Source organism: Gorilla gorilla, chromosome 3 (assembly GCF_029281585.2).
Source record: "Gorilla gorilla gorilla isolate KB3781 chromosome 3, NHGRI_mGorGor1-v2.1_pri, whole genome shotgun sequence".
Lineage (NCBI taxonomy): Eukaryota > Metazoa > Chordata > Mammalia > Primates > Hominidae > Gorilla > Gorilla gorilla.
Window position 1 is genome coordinate 44,252,153 of NC_073227.2, and position 21,413 is coordinate 44,273,565.

A 21,413-nucleotide genomic window follows, 5' to 3' on the forward strand; every position below is an offset into this window, starting at 1 on the left:
GGGACACAGATTAGCACATTTTGATGCGAACTTAGAAGGTAACATTAAGAAATTAGATGTGAGGTCATAACTTTCTATTTTAATTTGCAACTCTGGACCTTAATGCAGCATTGCATTGCACATCTCTCTCCTTATGTCTAAAGAATAGCACTGGAAAAGTGTGCTGCAAGTCCCTAAAAATGGCATCTCTGTGTATGTGTGTGTGTGGAGGTGGAGTGGGGGAACAGCAACCCTGGAGGTTTAGAAATGAATAAACTTGAAATTTTAAAAATATGCCACTTATGAAATAAATGAATACGTACATACCCTTGAGGAGAGAGTTTATCCAGCCATCCTGATTTAACCTTCTTTGCAGATGCTCCATAAAAGCAGGCATAGGGAGATATTGCCTGTGAAGAAACGGCTGATGAATCAGCATTTCCACTTGTTGAGCTTAACGGATAACTGTGCCTATTAACAGAGTCCAAAATCAAGGCTTTTTGAGTCCTAGATTTAGATGCCTTTGAATTTTTTCTTCTTAAACTCTGAAAGCATTCTTCTACTGTTGAGTATTCTGATTCAGAAGCAGTGTCTATCAAAAAATTGTTTTTGTCCTCTCGAGGTATCCAAATATCTTCCACCTTGTCCTCGCTTATTTTCTCCTTTCTGTTATCGTATATGCTAAACGGAAAAAATGATGTAAACATTTCAAAGTGCTATATGTGATTTAAGATATCAGTGACATTTTGAAAATTTATAAATAACTAATAACAGAAACATAAGGCCAGGAAAATCCTAGAGTTTCCATTAACCCTACTGAAAATTTTTTAAACTCTTCCAGAAAAGCTAAGTAAAATTATTTCATTAACCTATGACATTTGAATACTACTACAAGTTTTTTCTTAGGTATAATTTAATCTTATCCCTTTTATTTTGGAAGGTTAGGGGCAGGTGCTAAGAATGGAGACTGGGTATATTCTTCACATCACAATTTAAACATCTTTAATAGCACAATTAAGTGGCCAGCCCAATCCCTCTGGGCAACATGACGGACCATTAACTCATCTATATGGAGATCTTATTTCCAATTTGCTTACCCCTCTCTACTATCCTCTAACCAACTCCAAGGACCCCATGTTTCACCACAATGCAATAAAACAGAGAGTATGCCTGACTGCTGAGAGCATCAGTATTATTTTGCAATGCTGATGAGGAAAAATATTGCAGCACACTGCTAGCTAGAAAGCAAGAAAGGGTCAGTGTACATTCAGGAAGTAAAAGCTATGTAATGCACAATATTTATTGGAATGCATTCATAATAGCTAAGCATATTTCTACAGATTCAAGGGATGACATAATAGATCAACTCATTCATTAATGCCAAAGGACATTTTTTGCTAATCAATGAAACAGATATGCCTGGGCTCAAATTACATCTTTCTGGATATAGCATTCTAAAAACCATAACTGCCTCAAAGAATAATTTAGCCTGGCCCTTTCATATTTTGCATTATATTAGATTATGTCAAATGTTTACTAAAGATGTTTAATTGTTTAGCTTTAACTGAGGGAAACCTATAACAATGTTAGCCTTAGAAAATGAAAGACAAAAATAAAACGAATGTCCCACTAAAAAAGTATAATTAAACTGTTGGCAATACAAAAGAGGAATGCTTTGGGGGATGAATATTCTGTTTTCCATGATGTGATTATTATGCTTATATCAAAATATGTTATGTACCCCAGAAATATATACATCTACTATGTAATCTCAAAAATTAAAAATTAAGAAAAGGAAAATGAAGTATCAGGTAATGTGCCAGTATGCCAAGTTCCAATAAAGCTGAGAGAAAACCAAAATTGAAGTTGGTGCATACAAATTTTAACTCTGTATGTGATCCAAATAACTGGATAATTGTCATGCTTCTTGCCAGTGCTGAAACTCCAATAAAAAGAATATATTATACTTGTAAAAGTCTGCAACTTGCATAGTGATGTTCTGCACTGCCCTTTTCTCCTTTTTATTAACATAACCTCTCATCTTCAATGTGCAATCATAGTCACCTGTATTTGCTACTGTGGGGAAGGGGTGTGGTTTCCATTAGAAAAAGACAAAAATAATCTGCCACAGAATGCAACTATTTACTTGATCTACAGAGCATAATTCAATTAATAAAATGGGTGCTGCTATGCTTACATTTAGAGAGGAAAAAATTGAACTTATCAACATAAACTATTTTCTCTGACACACAATATTATACTAAGAATGAGAAGTCAACATTGTATAACAGTTTATTCTAAATAGTTAATCATCATCAATCATGATCTCATACCTTGATTTGATGATAAAAGAGTTTGTTGCAGTAGTTGCTTCCCCTTTGAGTGCTTCTTCCTGGGTCAAAAATTCATTCTTTATAGATCGCTTCTATTAAAAAAGCAAACAAACAAAAAACACATACTGTTTTGCTTTTTGGTTTGGGGATTTGTTTGTATGTGTAGCAATATTCTACAAAAGTCTGTAATATCTGAGTTTAGTTTTATTAAATAAGTCTAATTACTTAGATCAATTATCAGAAAAAAAGATAGTCTACATTAAACAGACTTTTGATTTTTTTCCACTATTTTATTCAAATCGTTAACTCATCAATTCAAGTAAGAATAAAAGAAGATGATAACCAAAAATAAAATTTATGTACTTTTACTCCTTGATTCATTTTTGTCTTCCAACTTATCTTTTATCAAGACCAAGAAATAAAGTAGCAAAAGAGCACAAGTAATAGAAAAGAATGAGTGATAAACTAAATAATTAAAATATATACATAATTGGAAATCTATGCACTTCAGAAGTCTGCACTTGGCTACAAGGCAAAGCAAAAATCTAGAGAGTGTTCAAGTTTTATACAGTTTGTCTTTTGTTTAATTAACCCAATCTTGTGGCAAATTTTTAAAACTCACTATCCTGGATTTCTGAAGTCATAATAAACGTGTGTTCCTATAATGTATATTGAAAGATACAGATTTTACCATAATTTTACTGAACAAAAATTTTGCTGACTGGAAATTTCAATCTTCAATATAATGCCATTCTTCAAATAGCTTGGAGAAAAATGAAGAGGTACAAATAGGCAGAAAAGCAAATAATTGATTATGGAAAACAATTAAAATGTATGGGACTAACCTTGGAATTTTCTAGTCTCTGGAAGAGAAAGGTCTCTCCATAAGGAAAGATGGAAGATGAATTCTCCTCATTTGAATCTTTTAGGGGAATTACAGGATGAGAATAGAAAGATGTGAATAATGTGAAATACTGTTTTTAAAAAAAGATTAAAAGCATGAGTTCTTTATGGCATTATCACAACGTAAGCTTTATTCTGTAAGAGTCCAAATTATGCTAATTCTTACCCCCAAATCAATTCTCCCCATCGTCTTCTTGATATAACACACATGGTATCCACCACGTGCTTCACAAACATAACTCACTGCTCCTTAAATTGCAACCTGTCACATATGTCCTTCCCAACCTCTAGGATCCACATTAACATAACCAAATACATTGCCCACATACAAAAGAAATTGTCATGGTGCCATTTATAATGCTAATTCCTAAATAAGGAAATATAGTAAATGGCAGAAAATTAAGCTTAATTCTATAACTTACAATAAATAATTATAAAAAGGTCACTAACATAATAGCTAGATATCACTTAAAATCCCAGAAGGCATTTAATATAATTCCTCTAATGCCATAGCTACTAATGCATCTGTAAATAAATTATTTCAAGTGAAGTTCCACCATCCTTGAATTATACTAATCTACAAAAAAAAAAGAATTCTCAATATTTGCATTTCTACCCTGGCAAAAATTTTCTTAAAAATTCAGTACCCAAGTGTTTGACATCTTATTGTCAAAAAGAATGTTCCCAAACTTGTATAATCAGAATTTTCAAAATGAAAGAAAAGCCTCTGTCACTGTTCAATTTGCCAGAGCAACAATGACAGCCCTTTCCAGTTACCATGGCAAAATCACTTTCCGTACATATATCTTTGTTCTGTAGCTCAAACTGCCAGAAACCATTTAATTTAGTTAAATGCCTGCAACTGTGGCTAATGATAAATGAAGCTTGTATAAAAAGAAAACTTCTTACATTAGCATGTACAAATTTCCAGGAGTCAGAGTGTATGTTATTGCCTTTTATTCAGTCCATTTTAAAAGTGTCTGAAGTACTATGAACACTGGCAGACAGTTATTTCCATTGTTCCCTATACCACAGGTGGGCTGCCTTCGCAATCATGATTTTAACACAGTTAAGACTATCAAATGAGCCCTAATTTAAGGAGACATTAAACACATAGACTCACTTTGCCATGCCACAGATTTTTCAGTTGAGGTAGCAACATTTCTTCTTTCACGGAAATAGCTTAAAAAGCAAAGGAGAAAATACTTATGAGTGAAAATATTTATGATATTTATGAGTAAAATTAAAATTATTAGAAAATATTGAGAAAATATTTATGATTTATATTTAAGTGAAGGATTTATTAGAGAGCTATACATTCTTTTGGGTAGAAAAAACAATATTCAGAAATTAATTCTGACTTGAAAAAAGCTGAATAGCCAAATTCCACAAACGTATTTTTCTATTTAGACTTTTAAAGGAAGAAATTTTCTTTGCAAAGGACATTTTGTACAAGTGTTTGCTACTCACATCTATAATTTACAAAAGTAAACATATTTTTCCAATGCTAATATGCACATAAAGTAATTTCAAAACTGCTAGTCATATCTCTGAAACAGATTTACTAACTAGATGTCATTATTTGTGTAGCTTTTTGTCTTTAGCTTTATAATACTGAGTCAAAAATGTGTCTGACTCTGTAGACACAATATGAAAATACACACAAGATCTTTCAAAGATCTTACAGTCTCAGAAGGAAGATATTACAGGGCAATTATTTAGAATACAATATGATAACAGCAGTGGCAGAGGTAAACATTGTAGAAGCAGAGGGTGATGAAGGCCTTCTATCATATAACAGAGTTCTCTTTTCCATCTAAAAAATGGAAAAATAACTTTTAAAAAGAAGAACAAAACTGGCAGATTTGTACTATACAATTTCAATATTTAATATAAAACTACAGCAATCCAATCATTGTGCCATTGCTGAAAGTACAGACATATAAATCAATGGAATTGAATAGAAAGTCCACATATACAGTCCCACACATCTTTGGTCCATTGATTTAAGAAAAAAGTTCCGAAGAAATGCAGTGGAAAAAGAATAGCCCTTTCAACAAATGTTGCTGGAACTGGATATCTCAATGATGAAAAGAAATGAATGTCAAATTTGCTTCGTATCATGCACAAAAATTAACTCAAAATGCAGTTGGGACCCAAATGTTTAATGCTACACCTCTAGAAATTCTGAAAAATATGAGAGAAAAATCATTGTAACAACTGAGTAGGCAAAGATTCCTTATATAGAATAAAAAACTAAAACCCTAAAAAACATTGAAATTTAGTCTTTACCAAAATTTAAAACTTATAATGTCACGTATTAGTGACAAGTGGTTTGCCCAAACCAAAAAAAGGACTCTTACAATCCAGTAATAAGAAATACAGCTCAATTTTAAAATGTGTTAACCTGCCATGGTGGTGTTCACCTCTGGTCCCAGCAACTCAGGGGGCTGAGGAGGGAGGACTGCTTAAGCCCAGGAGGCGGAGCCCTGCAGTGACCCATGATCGTGCCACTGCACTCCAGCCAGGGCAACAAAGCAAGACTTTGTCTCAAAAAAAAAAAACAAAAACAAAGTACACACACAAGAACAAAAAAGAACCAGCATAGGCAATATAGAGAGACCTTGTCGCTACAAAAATAAATAATAATAAATGCTATTTTTTTAAGCCTGGGCACAGTGGTTCATGCCTATTATCACAACATTTTGGGAGGCCAAGGTGGGCAGATTTCTTGAGCTCAGGAGTTTGAAACCAGCTTGGGCAACATAATGAAACCCCATCTCTACAAAAAAAAAAAAAAAAAAACACAAAAAACAAAAATTAGCTGGGTGTGGTGGTGCATGCCTGTAGTCCCAGATATTTGGGAGGCTGAGGTGGGACGATTACTTTAGCCCAGGAGGTTGAAGCTGCAGTGAGTCATGACTACATCGCTGCACTCCAGCCTGGGCAACAGAACAAGACCCTGTCTCAAAAAATAAATAAAATAAACAAAATGGAAAAATGCGAATAGTTGTATCACAAAATATATGAATGTGTGATACCACCACATACACATTAGAATAGCTAAAATTAAGGCTGTCGATATCAAGTGTTGGAAAATATGTGGAATAATTAGAACATTTAAGTAATGCTGGCAGCAAATACACAAACAAACAAATATATAAATAAATACTGCTGGCAGGAATGTGAAAGGGTGCATCCATTTTAGAAAATTGCTTGTATTTTCTTATAAAAATAAACATTCACCAAACTTCAAGGCCCAGCTATTACAATCCTACCAAAAATATTGAAAACAGATGTTCACAGAAAGACCTGTATACAAATGGTCACAGCAGCTTTATTCTCAATAATCAAAAACTTGAAAAAACCCAAATAGACATCAGGAAGTAAATGATAAACAAATAGTGGTGTATGGATCCAAGAGACTACTACCCAGCTGAAAGAAAAAAAACTACTAAAAAAAACTAATAATCTAAATAAATCTCAAAAATCATCATGCTGAGCAAAAGAAGCAAGACATAAGAAATACTGTCATGCATGGTTTAATGACAGGGATACATCCTGAGAAATAGGTTGTTAGGCAATTTCATCATTTTGCAAACATCATGGAGTGTACTTACATAAACCTACATGATACAGCCTACTTCACACATAGGTTACATGGTATAGCCATTATATTCTTACAGGACCAATGTCATCATTGTGTGGTGCAGGACTGCATATTCTATCTTATTCTATATGAGCATGTGAAACAGGGATGGACTGTATAAGAAACTAAGAAACTCTTAGAAGTAACAGAACTGCTCTGTTTATTGTTTGTGGTAAAAATTTCATAGGTTTACATATCTTTCACAACTCATCAAATTACATGCTTTAAGGGATTATAACTTTTTATATATATATTTTGACCTCAAAAGGAGTTGTTTCAGAATGAATTCAGCAGCCAAGCATGGTGGCTCACACCTGTAATCCCAGCACTTTGGGAAACCGAGGTGGGCAGATCACCGGAGGCCAGGAGTTTGAGACCAGCCTGGCCAACATGGAGAAACCCCATATCTACTAAAAACACAAAACTTAGCTGAGCATGGTGGTGCGTGCCTGTGATCCCAGATACTCGGGGTGGCTGAGGAAGGAGAATCTCTTGAACCCAGGAGGCGGAGGTTGCAGTGAGCCAAAATCACGCCACTGCACTCCAGCCTGGGCAACAGAGTGAGACAGCGTCTCAAAAATAAATAAATAAATAAATAAATAAATAAAATACAAAATACAAAAATAAAAAATAAAAATGATTTTAGCAAACTTACTAATAGGGTTGACATATAAATATCAATTCCATCCCCAAATATCAGTAAACAAAATGAAACATTAAAATGGTGCCAAATAGTATAAGGGCATTAAAAAACTACCAAAACCTAGAATTAAATCTAGCAAAAGATTTGCAAGAACTGAACTGGAAAACATTACTGACAAAATTAGAAAAAAATCTAATTAAATTAGAAAAATATGAAATACTAGATATATGATAATACTAGATAAATAATACTAGATAATACTAGATATATGATAATACTAGATATACGATAATACTAGATAAATATGACAATACCCCCTATATGAATCTGTAGTGTCAATGCAACCCGAATCAAAAGAGTTACAGGGAAGGGGGTGTGTGAGATTTAACAAACTGATTCTAAAATACATGTGAAAAACAAAGGACCAATAATGACAAATTTTTAAAGAGTACAGTGAGAAGACATACTCTACCAGGTTTCATGATTATATAGCTGTAGTAATTAAAACACTGTATTACTGATAAAAAGGATAATAGACTATTGAACTAGAATTAAGAACCCACTTAAAGAGACCCAGTTACACGGATGGAGCAGGAGGTCATTTTCCTTAGCAAACTAATGCAGGAACAGAAAATTGAATAGCACATGTTCTTCCTTGTAAGTAAGAGCTAAATGATGAGAACATGTGAGCACAAAAGAGGGAACAATAGACACTGTGGCCTACTAGAAGTGGGGAAGTAAGAGGAAGGAGAGGATCAGAAAAAATAAGTATTGGGTACTAGGCTTAGCACCTGTGACACAAGTTTACTTATATAACAACCCAGCACATGTACCCTAAAACTAAAATATTAAAAAAAAAAACAGAGATCCAATTGCATTTAAGCCAAAGACATCAACCTATAGCAATGAGGAAAGTACGGTCTTTTGAAAGACTAGATCACCTGCACATCTATATGGAAGCAAATGAAAATTTACTCCTACCTTAGACAATACACAGAAACCAATTCAAGACAGATTATAAATCCCAGTGTAATAGGCCAAACAATAAAGCTAGAAGATAAAAATAGAATATTTTCATGTGTCCTAAGACATAACAGTTTTAACTCTAAAGGAAAGTGCACGTAAATTTGACTAAATTAAGATGAAGAACTCTTATTCATTAAAAAGTCACAATTAAGGAAAATAAAAACAATATGCAGAGGCAGAAAGATATATTGTACAAGGGGTTTATACCCAGTTTATCAGTAACTCTTAAGAATAAATAACACTTAAGAAACACACACAAAAAATGCAATTTAAAACAACCAAAACCAAAATAGGTGAAAGATCTGAAAAGGCACCACACCAAAGAAGATATAAATGCAGCAAAAGGTCAATAAACAAGCGCATAAGGTGTTCAATCTCATTAGTTATCATGAAATGCAAATGCAAACCACAAGAAAATAACACTACACATGTATCTACATGGCTAACACAAAACACACAAATGTTGAGGGTATGAAACAAGAGGAATGCACATACACTGTTGATGGTAATGCAAATTCATACAACTACTTTATAAGAACCATTTTGCATTATCTACAAAAATGGAAAATATACATATCCCATGACACAGCAATCCTACTCCTAGGTCTGTACTCAACAGCCATGCATACAAATATGCCTCAAGAATAACCACCCAAATATATGTCAATGGGCAAATGGATAAACAAATTGGAGATTCACACAAAGAAACACTATTCAGCAATAAGAACAATCTGACATGCAACAACACAGACACATCTCAAAAACATCTTACTGAATAAAGATGTCAGATACAAAAGAGGACCTGCTGTGTGACTCCATTTATATAAAACTCCCAAATAGGCAAAACTAACTAATAGTGAAATCTACAGGTGCCTGATTCAGGAAGTAGGGAATTTACTGCAAATGGTCACAAGTGAATTTTGGGAAAAGTGGAGATGAGTGATGGAAATGTTCTAAATCTTAATTGTTATAGTGGTCACATAAGCATGTATATACTGAAAATTAGTCTATTTTATATGTAAATTATGTCTAAGTTGATTTATATGTGTATACACATATTCACATTATATGCATGTATATATATGTATACACACATGCACCTACAAATAAATATATACATAAAATATTGGATAAGGTAGAAAATATGAAATATCTAACAAAATTAAGAATGGATATTATAGCATATTCATACAATAAAATACTATACAGCAGGAAAAATAAACAAACTATAACCACAGGCACAAACATGAATGATTCTCAAAGTTAAGCAAAATGAGCTAGAGTAAAAATATACTCACTATAAGATTGCAATTTTTTAAGATCACAAAATGGGCAAAGCTATACTGTTTGCACCAAACCTAAAAGGTAAAACCTTTTTTAAAAGCATCCTTTATGTGTTCATTATGTCCAGATTCTCGATACTTCTATAAAGCTGTAATTGTTTCCTGACATTTGTATACTACTAAGGCAAGTACTTACTACTGATTTGAACCCTTGAGTGGAGCAGTACTCAAATTTTGTACGTCTTTGGTAACTTGCACTAGTAATTAATATTGCTACTTCTTACTGAGCATTTACAATATGCCAGATAGGTCTCAGATTTTTACATATAGGCACACGTGTGTGTGTGTGTGTGTGTGTGTGTGTACAGTCATCCCCTGCACGTTTTGATCAATGACAGACTGAACATATGGCAGTGATCCAATAAGAACATAATGAGAATGAAAATTTCCTATTGCCAAGTGATGTTGTAGCCATTGCAACACCACACTACAACACATTATTCATGTTTGTGGTGATGCTGGTGCAAGCAAATCCACTGCACTGCCAGTCATATAAAAGTATAGTGCATAAAATTATGCACAGTACATAATACTTGATAATAAGTGATCATTTTACTGGTTCATATATTTACTATGCTTTTTTATTTTATTTTAGAATGTACTCCTTCCACATTTTTTTTAAGATAACTGTAAAATAGCCTCAGTCAGGTCTTTCAAGTAGTATTCCAGGAGAAGGCATTGTTATCATAGGTGATGACAGCTCCATGCATGTAACTGTCCCTGAAGACCTTCCAGAAGATGGGAATGTGGAAGAGTTGTAAATTTTATACCTTTTTAAAAATTAATTAAAAATAGAAAAATGCTTATAGAATGAGGATATAAAGAATATTTTTGTGCAGCTGTATAATGTGTGTTTTAAGCTAAGCATCATTACAAGAGAGTAGGAAGCTTGAAAAGTTAAATTAAAAAGTTATAATAAGCTAGGGTTAATTTATCATTGAAGAAAAAAGTATTGCTATAAATCTAGTGTAGCCTAAGTGTACAGGGTCTATAACGTCTACAGTGGTGTAATGTCCTCGGCTTCACCTTCACTCACCACTCACTGACTCACCCACGGTAAGTGCCCTATACAAGTGTACTATTTTTTATATTTACACCATATTTTTACTGTACCTTTTCTATGTTTAGATTTGTTTAAATTCACAAATATCTACTATTGTCTTACAATTTCCTACAGTTCAGTACGGTAACATGCTGTACAGGTTTGTAGCCTAGGAAGAGTAGGCTCTACCATATAGCCTAGGTGTGTAATAGGCTATACCATCTAGATTTGTGTAAGTACATCCCATGATGTCCAAATAAGGACAAAAGCACCTAATGGCATATTTCTCAGAATGTGTGGCCATCGTCAAAGGACTCATGCCATGTGTATACACACACACATATAGCATACAGATAAAAAAATGAGAAATAAGATTATTATCCACATTTTTAAAAGTAGGTAAAATTGGCACAGAAAGGGGTTAGGTCACTTACTCAAGTTCACACAACTCATAAGTAACTAATCTGAGATCAAACCTGGGCAGTCTTGTTCCTTACCCAGGACCTAAGCCACAATGCTTAACTTACATTAAAAAAAAAAAAAAAGATTTTAAATATTTTAAGTATATCCATTAGTGGAATTTTTAAGGAATATTTTGTTGGTTTTACCAACAAATAAAATGTGAAGAAAAAAGTTTGTGATAATTTGTATTGATTTCCTCATGTAATATCTACCTACAAGGGATTACCAAATCTATCAACCAAGTTCAGATGAACTGCTGGAGATGAAAAATTGGCACAAATATAGGAAGTAAGTTGTTTTGAAAACTCTTGAGTAGCAACTTACATTTTCATTTATCTATTAATAAATTATCACAACCTTTCTTATATTCTAACACTTATTATGCCCAAAGCAAAAAACAAGTGGCTTTCTTTAGCTACAGCTCACATTAATTCCTTGTATCAGCCCTGTGAAGTAGGACTTGGTATCCTAATCCTACCAATAAAGGCGGGAAATTCTGCCTGTGCAAGTCCCACAGCTAAGAAGAAGAAAGCCAAGATTCAAGATCAATTTTGTCTTTCTTTTCTACTATTTTACCACCAGTTATCCTGAAAACTGCTTTTAACTTTGAAATATAAGGCATGTTGATTTGTGAAAATTAAAAACTGAACCACAGTCATCATCCTCTCCTGTTCTTACACTTGTATGATGTTAGCCTAGTTATTTAAAAGTTCTGAACCTGCTTTCCACATTTATTAAAGGGGGGGAAATCCAGGGCCTGCTGCCTAGGAATATTACGATGATTAATGAGATGATGCTTTTACAGAACATAAGGCAGTGGCCTACATAATATAAAAACTCAGCAAAAAGTGTTATTTTTATTACAGAAAAAAATTGTTGGTCCTCCTGGTAAACCTAATGTGTGCATTTGTTTCTTAAAGTCCTCAAAATGAACACTTCATATTTGTAATAGTTGAAAAGTGTCAACAAGTTAGGATAATAAATTGTGTTTTTAAAATCAAACATTATACAACAGTTATTATATAAAATATATATATTAATGTGGAAAAATCATAAAAATAGTAAGTGAAACACCAAACTACAAAAGAATATCATTTTCATTAATCAAAAACATCTATAACAATGCTATCGCATCTGTAGTAAAAGTACTAAAGCATGCACGAGTAGGATAAACACCAGTTTCAGAATATTGGTTACTTCCGGGCACAAAGGAAGGAGGCAGAAAAGTTAGCTGAATTTATTATTTCTTAATAAACTAAAGTCTGGGTCCACTATGGCAAGATTTTTTTTTTAATCTAGATGGTATTATATGGTAAGATGATATTTTGCATACTCTTATGTATGTTTGAAATTTTCCAATTTATAAATAATTTTGTCTTAATATTTTTGTTGTGGCTTTCAAACCATTTTTTAAATATGACTCATACTACAGTTTCTGACCAGGAAGCCAGAATTACTAGCTTAACTCCAAATAGGTACCTCCTTCTTCCTCATAAATTCCCTGAAAGTCATAACCTCATCTTCATCTTTGTATTGCACTCCTTTTTCCCTTTCCCTCAGTGCTTTGGACCAACAAGCTAACCCTTGTTGAAAAAAATACCCCAAGCATCATAAACATAACCAGGTAATATACGTCATTGTTGAGGGGCTCAGAAATCTTGTCATATGTAAATGAGCTTGGGAAAAAAAGCATGTATATTTACAGCTTGATTTGTGGAGTTTCAAAAAAGGGAAATTTTAAAATAAAGCTTTTAGTAAGTTAAAACTTATGTTCAAATTGAAATAATGTTTTAAATCCCCAAATAATAATAAAATCTAAAAATAAAACCCAAATCAAAAATATCAATGATTCTGATTCATATTAACTTGCTAAATGTCTTGTTAATACTTTCCCTATGTCGATTTTATTATTTTTAAAACCCTAAATCTGTAAATAGAGGAAATCTGCAGATGTTCAATTGTGATGGGCTGACCTACTATAAACAGTCGTTGCCTGTGGAATGTAATATGTTTGTAAGGCCTTTGAAAATACCTAAATTCTATTACTTAAATAGAGAATTAACAAACTTCTATGCAAGTAAAGAAAAACTACTGTTGTGAATAAAATTGTGTCCCTACCCCACAAAATTCATATGTTCAAACTCTAACCCACAACGTGGTGACTGTATTTAAATTAGGTAAGTAATTGAAGTTAAATACAGTCATAAGGGTGGGGCCCTGTTCCAACAGAACTGGTAGCCTTCTAAAAACAGAAACCAGAGATGACTCGCTCTCTCTCTCTCTCAGCCCAGGAACAAAGCCCATATAAGCAGACATCAAGAAGGCCACCATCTGATAGCCGGTAGAGAGCCGTCACCAAAACCAAAGGATGCTAACACTTTGATTTCAGACTTTTAGTATCCAGAACGATAAGAAAAATTTCTATTGGTTAAACTACCCAGTCTACGGTATTTCGTCATGGTAGCCAGAGAGACAAAGACAACTATCATTGGTATCGGAATTAAAATGGTTTGTTTAAAGAACCTTAATATAAAAGAAGAGAAAGTAATGAATAACTCTGAATATAAAAGTGAGTGTTCAGCATACCTACAAGTTTTATTTTTTTAATATTTTTAATCACTAAAGTTGCCCAGAAAAGCAGTGACATAAAGGTTAATGTCAAAGATATCCACTTATGAACTGTACTTACTTACTACTTAGACAAGGCAGCCAAATAAAAAAAAAAAAACAATTACATGCCATATGTGGATCATCATTTCACAAAATGTTAAAAATAAATAAATAAATAAATGAATAAATAAATAAAAACAGTTCTCACAATTGATTACAGACTATGGGTCATTCTAGAGTGAAATTAAAAAAAAATAACACAATCATTAGGCAGCAGTTTAACACTGCCCTGAGGTTTTCATAATATCTAACTAAAACAGACAAATCTGAATTCAGAAAGCATGAGAGTGTAATTACAGCATAGACTAATAATGTGAAACTGACAATGCACAGATAATTAAGCCTCAATCTGTGAAGTTTTAAAAAACATCCTTAGGGTAAGAATGAATTATCATTACAGAACTACTGCAACACATAAGTTTACAACATCATGAATTTTTTAATCTACTAGCAAAAATTTCAATTTTATACGTTTTTCAAACAAGATGGATTTACAAAAATGAAATATAAATGTAATGACTTTTTAACTTAGATTATTGAGCAGATAGATACCCTCACCTTCTAACAATAAATCAAACTTCTATTTAAATTTAGATTTAATTATTTATGTATTCAATTCAAAATTTAGCAAATATTAAAATAATTAGCCTTTTTTCACAGAATTTAAAAAGCATTTTAAAAGAAAGAAATCAAAATGTTAAGATTGCTAAGTATTTTTCTACTATAACGTGAAATGTAAAATTTTCTTGAAGATGAAAATGAAGGCTATCCTTCTGTATATTTCTTATTCAGTGCAGCAAACAAATGCTGATTACTTTTCTGTACTTTTTGCTCATATGTATTGTTGACATTAAAATCTATAAAATAATGTCAACCATTTTGAATGTCTATGTGAATACAGAGGAAAAATATCCAAGATTTTTATTTTTAATAAAAAGTTCAAAGAACACAGGAGACTTCAGGTTTAGATTTCAAACTTCCGAAAAGCCCTCAAAGGAGTCAACACAGCACCTCAGTTTTCTAACAGTTGTACTTCCACAACAGTGCAGCTTTGCACACCATCCCTTTCCCACTACTTCTGCTTCTTCATTTGCCCTTACCCCCAAAACATTCAGAGGCACTACACCTTAAAAAGAAGGCTTTGAGACCTATCCCAAGGATAATACAATTGCATGAAAGATGTATAAAAATCACTAAAGCGAGGAGGAAAAATGTATTTCCTTCGATAGCTGTGAGATTCCTTCCTGCCTGGGGCACTAAGAAGACTGCATAAGATCACATGACACACCTACAACTCCCATGGCAATGTGGCATCCGCTTTCTGCTTGGAGGGCTCCCAGGGACTAGCAAGGCATCCAAGTGAAGGTGATAAGGAAGGAGCTGGTGCTTGGAGCCTAGTCCTGATCTAGCTCTCAAGAAATAGTTCAAAAGATAACCTGAGGTTATTGTCCAGGCCAGCCCTCCAGTTAAAAGGAGCAGGCAGGAATTCAGGGAAGAACCCAAGTCCACAACAAAGACAAAAAATTTGATAGAGCATCAGTTCTATCAGATTCTGTTGAGAGGAAGGAGGCAGGAGGGCACGTGTCCAGGGAGAGAAAAACAAAGAGCCCTATGTCAGGAAAACACTTCAGAGTCGACATCCACATTCCTTTGAGCAGCTGTATGAAATGTTTAGTAATTCCTTTAAAAACACAGGCCATAAAGAAATATTTTCATTTGGTATATCAAGGAATGCACTAAATATCATTTGCAGGTTCAATATCAATGACCAATCAATATCAATATCATTGACCAAAGAGAAACTCACATTACATAACCCACAGTTTGATTTAAAAAGTCATATTATAACACTTTAAAATCATGGAATTACTATTTGCAACATAGGGAAGGAGCACAAGGAAAAACAAACAGTGAAGTCTGAAAATAATTTATTTGCTCATTTTATGATCTGAGCACCACAAAAGCAATGCTGCTATTAACTACCATAATCAAAGAAAAGAAAGGTTAGGATAAGTAATCTGGCCTAAAAATCACATGAAAAAAAAAACAGTGCTATGATATAGCTAGTACTAAATTATTTACTACTAATTTTAATGTTGTTTCCACTCTCAAAGACTCAGTCACAAATTGAATAACGAGCTTTTCATATGATACAAAGCTTACAACAGAAGGAGTTGAAAATATACCACTCCAGCATACTTACTATTTTGAATAAAGGCATTTAATTCAAATATTGGAAAATAACAGGTGTAAAAAGAGGACTCTGATCTTCCAGCCTCCTTAAAAGCAGAAGATGAAATTCCCCTGAAAGAAATTAACATCCTGTCCTCAAGGACAAGAAGTTGAGGCCAAAGAATTCTGTACAGACCTTGTTAAAAAAAAAAAGTATCTTTTAAGCCCCCCCACATAATTTAGTTGGTTTTTCACAACTTACTGCTCTTTTTGCAATTCATTATTTAAGCGTTTCACTCTAACTACTTATTTGGATCTTTATCTCTTTATGAGGATTCTTGTGGCACATAAAACTCATATTACTTGTATGAAATAAATTTGTATGCTTTTCTCCTGTTAATCTGTTTTATATCCATTTAATTCTCAGGCCCAGCTGGGACCCTAAGAAGAAAGGTGGAATTTTGCTGCCCCTATACAACTAAATGAGTATCAAGATTCTCTGTAAAATTCATGAAAATTAGCACAGACTGTTTGAAACTTAAATCAAATGCTTCTTACATGAGGTGATCCTTTACAGTTCCCAAACGGAGTCAGTCCTGGCAAAGATGCAGCTTTAACATGTGTACACATAGTAAACCCTTCTGGCATGTCAAAAGCATCTGCCATCTGAAGACTTGTCATTTCTCATTCACCTTCTTTTAATTATTCAAAATTAGCAAAATATTTTAAAGCTAAAGTGTCAAACAAAATGAGTGTCCTTTACAGTCCCAATAAATAATCCAATTCTTATATAGGCAATCAACATTTTCAACAATATTTACTCAATGAGTGGTTAAGGAAGTGGGATCTAGAGTCAGATGTACTGGTGGGAAATCCTAGTTCACTACCCATGTGATCTTGGAGAAATTAACCCAAGGCTCAGTTACCTCAAAAGTAAAACGGGGTGAACATTACCTACTCCATGTTCACATGGAGTAGGAGTGGCCCTTAGATTAGATAACTCCTGCAAAATTATAAACCAAACTAGTGTTTAATAGATGACACTAGTTGTTTAATAAATGTGGTTAATACATGACACTATATTGATTTCCTAGTAAATACCAGACTTTGCTACTGGCACTAGGGATGTCAAGATAAAGACAAATTAATTAGAGCCTCTGCCATCAAAACGTTTATGCTCTAATAGGAGATACTTTTATTAACAGAGCCTTGTAAACGGTCATGTTTTCTCTCACGAACACTAAATTGCCACCATTTCTCTTGCAAATACTATTAGCACTGCAATTACCAAAGGTACCTAAGGCCAAGAGAATCAGTAGCAGCCACAGATTCAAAGGGAGTAGCGGTAACAGCAGGCATGGGGGGAAAGAGGAATCCTGCTGAAACTCCAGCGTGGAGCCTGTGCAGGAAGTGTGTAAAGCATTTAGTGCCACTACAGTAACAGTCAAACTTGAACAGCCCCGTGTCTCAGCAGACACACAAGTGTTAAGTTTTAATGGGAAGAGCAATATCCTACTCCAACCCTGGAGAAAACCACAACTATTTTAGGTATAACTTTGAGATTCATAAATTCTGAAAGCTAAAGCTGATGACCTCTTTTGCTATAAATTACCTCCTCCCAAACTGTTTAGGTAATCCTTCTGTTACCTCGGGATACCAATGACTTACTACCTGCGTATAAGAACCTACACTGGTAGAGCCCCTCTTTGGGGTCCCAGAGGTCTCATCTCTAGTGAGCCTAGCTTCATACTGAGCTGTCACCATCTTTTTACATGTGACTTCTATACGAGACTGCAAGTCACCGTATTCCTCTTTGCATCCTTCTCACCGAGCACAGTGACTAAATACCAAGTTCAATAGACGTGTGCTGAATTATTACTTGGTGCCAAGCATTGTACCAGGCAGCAGAGATACAAACATTAAAAACACGTTCTCTGTCAAAGAACAAATCATCTACTGGGGAGAGAGAGTCAACATTTCAAATATGAGAACTGCACTAATGGAAAGACTACAATACTAGGTGTGGAGACTTGGTATGGAAAGGAATATCCAGGTAGAATTAAGGGAAGGGATGTCCCCCCGATTAAATAGGGAAAAGCTAAAGAGTCCCAGGCATTATTAGCTGGAAACAGACAGTGAAATAATGTCCAATGGGATGAAGACTTTTTTTTTTTAAAAAGAAAAGGTTGGTTGAATAGGTAAATGAATATAGTCAAATTTAGATAGGAACACTGAAAATATAACTGTTAAAAAAAATCACTAAATTCCCTCAAATTGAATATTTACAGCTTATTGTAAAGATTCTTACCTCCCAGAAACTCCTTTTGTTGACCCTGGAATCTCTGGTACAGGTCGATGTCTTAGCAGAAAAGATCGAGATGGTCTTGAAACCAACTTGCTACGACTTCTCACAGGTGCTAGGATTGGTGATGATGGAACATACAAGTCATTTACAATCATTTCTCCTTGAAACTTAAAGAATGGGGATGGTGGTGATCCTTCTAATAAACCATTTGTTCCATTTCCAGAATTTGTTCCTGATGTTGAACAGCCAACAAAAGAAAGGCATTCAGAGTCTGCATTAGGGAGCTTACTGAGATTTTCTGTGATCAATTTAACTTTTTCTGTTTGTTGTTCTTCAATTGTGCGATCCACAGTCTTCTTTGTAATCAACGATTCTATTTTAATATTGTCACTACCAAATAAAGAATCATTCAAAGAACCCAAATTCAGGTGTGGTTCCTCTGCAGTGGGGAAGTCGCGTTTAGGAGGAGACAGCTTATCATCTGATTGAGGATACTGGCTTCTTTCCACACTTGCATCACTGTCTTCAAGATTTTCTCTAACAGTCTCCAACTGCGGTGGGCTGGATGTCTGAACACTACCAGAATTGGAAAGTTCTATGCAGATATTCTGATCAGAAGATGGAACATGGTAATCCTTCGAAGGGTCATCATTCTTCTTAGTTTTATGAACATTTGCATATATTGGAATATCTTGCATTTTTGACAAGATTATCTGTAACTGTTTAAGTATCCTCCTACGGTGACCTGTAGGTGATATTCCAATTTTCTGCAGCAGGCTGTCATTTATTGCTGCACAATCCTTCACAGTAGTAAAACCAGACTCATGGAAATGTAAGAGATACTGCTCCAAATTAATGCTCATTAGGAAATCTTTTATATCCACATTTACTTCACTGACTGAGGACATAATGGTGGCTTCATTACTAAGCTGAGTTACAAAAAGTGGCACGATGAGACACACACACACACAAGAAGATGCACTTCTCTACTGGCTTTTCCTCTATCAATTGTGACAGAAAAGTTTCTTAAAATGTTATTTTCTTCACAGTGACTGCTTTACCTGCTTAAGCCTAGAAAAAAATAAAAAATGATTTATTAGGCTACTTTAATTATTAAAATCTACTTTTATATACTTTCTCTGAAAAAAAAACAGCAGAAATTAGGACACTAACTCTCACTCTGCAGTTGGAATCTTTGTGCATTGCTTTGCATGCCCTAGAAAACCAGTTTCTCAGTATGTGAAGGTACAGGACAGAAATGCTATGACAGCATCAAACTATGACTTTCAAAAAGGTGAAAAAAGTGACACTGACACATGTACTGAATGAACATATATCAAAAACTTTATTCAACTTATTAATTAAAAATGAGGGAACCAGTAAGTCAGTAAGATTGGATCCAAGAGCATTTGTGGGAAAGATGTATATAGTTCATCAGAAAGGGTTTTTTTAAAGTATTAGAATAAGATAGCTAGGTTAGATAACAAACTGTTTAATGTCCTACAGGATGATAAGCCATAACATTTGGGGTTATCTTTTCTACTGGACAAAAATCTATAAGCATACAGGTAACTTCTCAGTGTCTATGTGCTACTCAAATAATAAATAGCCAAGCCAAGCACAGGAATTAAAATTGGGATTAAAATATCTCTAAGGTGGTCCTGTTAAACAATATTCCCACAAAGGCACTGAAAGAATGTTCTTTTGACTTTCAAGTTTTATGCAATTTTCTTAACAGTAGTTGAATGTAACAACTTTCCCTTTCACTGCATTTTCTTGCAAATACTTAAAACGCAGTCAGAACATATTTCTCAGTTCAATAATTTTCAATTTCATAAAAACAGGCAGCATTGTATGTAAACAATAGTGATATACAAGATATGACACTGAATAATCAGCTAATTCTTAAATACATTACATAACAGAAAATATGCTAATATGAAAGATCACATGTCCTCCAATGTACACAGCAGATTCATAAAGGTTTATTTTTCTCCCAAACAAAATAAACTTTTTTAAAAGTCCATTTTTCCAGATGCTAATTATACAGGTGTGTTCAGTTTATGAAAATGCATATGTGCAACTTTCTGTACATTGTGCGTCAATAAAAAAGTACAGAGCAGGCATGACACACATATACTGAAGTAATAAAATGAGACACACCCAAACAAGAAAAATTTCCCTGAGCAAGCTTTGATGCAGGACTGAAAAACCCCTCTACAAAAGGCACTACTTGGACTCTGCATATGCCACACGCCAACTGCCCGTAAGCTACGGCTTCAACTATTTTAAAATATCAGCAAGCAGTAACAAACAGGTATAGGATAAAAGGGAAAGAGTATATCTTCTTCAGGACACACTGCAGGAGCAGAGAAATAAAAATACAAAATAAATGATGAAAGGTAAGAAATGCCTTTGTCAATAAGGCATCCCAGAGTTAACACCTAAAATGCTAAAATGTCACACACAAAGAAGTTACACCTCGGCCGGGCAAAGTGGCTCACGCCTGTAATCCCAGCACTTTGGGAGACCAAGGTTGGCGGATTATTTGAGGTCAGGAGATCGAGACCATCCTGGCCAACATGGTGAAACCCCATCTCTATTAAAATACAAAAATTAGCTGGGTGTGAGGGTGCGTGCCTGTAATCCCAGCTACTCGGGAGGCTGAGGCAGGAGAATAGCTTGAACTTGGGAGGCGGAGGTTGCAGTAAGCCGAGATGGCGCCACTGCACTCCAGCCTGGAGACAGAGCGAGACTTCATCTCAAAAATAAATAAATAAATAAATAAATAAGTAATTTTAAAAAAAGAAAAGTTACACCTCAACACTACATACAAACTCAATTCTCAGATAAGCCACTCTTTTTCTACACAATTATTTTGCAACA

General features: G+C 34.2%; 1 protein-coding gene across 5 annotated transcripts in view; it reads right to left on the reverse strand.

The window, feature by feature from the left end:
• The window catches only part of ARAP2 (ArfGAP with RhoGAP domain, ankyrin repeat and PH domain 2), a 190,402-nt gene that overhangs the window by 155,864 nt on the left and 13,125 nt on the right, over positions 1-21,413 (reverse strand). For all 5 annotated transcript variants that reach the window (XM_055385843.2, XM_055385842.2, XM_019025871.3 and 2 more), the window contains exons 2-6: positions 18,531-19,598; positions 4,339-4,397; positions 3,158-3,234; positions 2,313-2,404; positions 307-660 (exon numbers count right to left, since the gene is read on the reverse strand). In XM_055385843.2, the coding sequence (XP_055241818.2) occupies positions 307-660; positions 2,313-2,404; positions 3,158-3,234; positions 4,339-4,397; positions 18,531-19,435 (1,487 nt within the window). In that variant the 5' untranslated portion in view covers positions 19,436-19,598. The remainder of the gene's footprint in view (positions 1-306; positions 661-2,312; positions 2,405-3,157; positions 3,235-4,338; positions 4,398-18,530; positions 19,599-21,413) is intronic.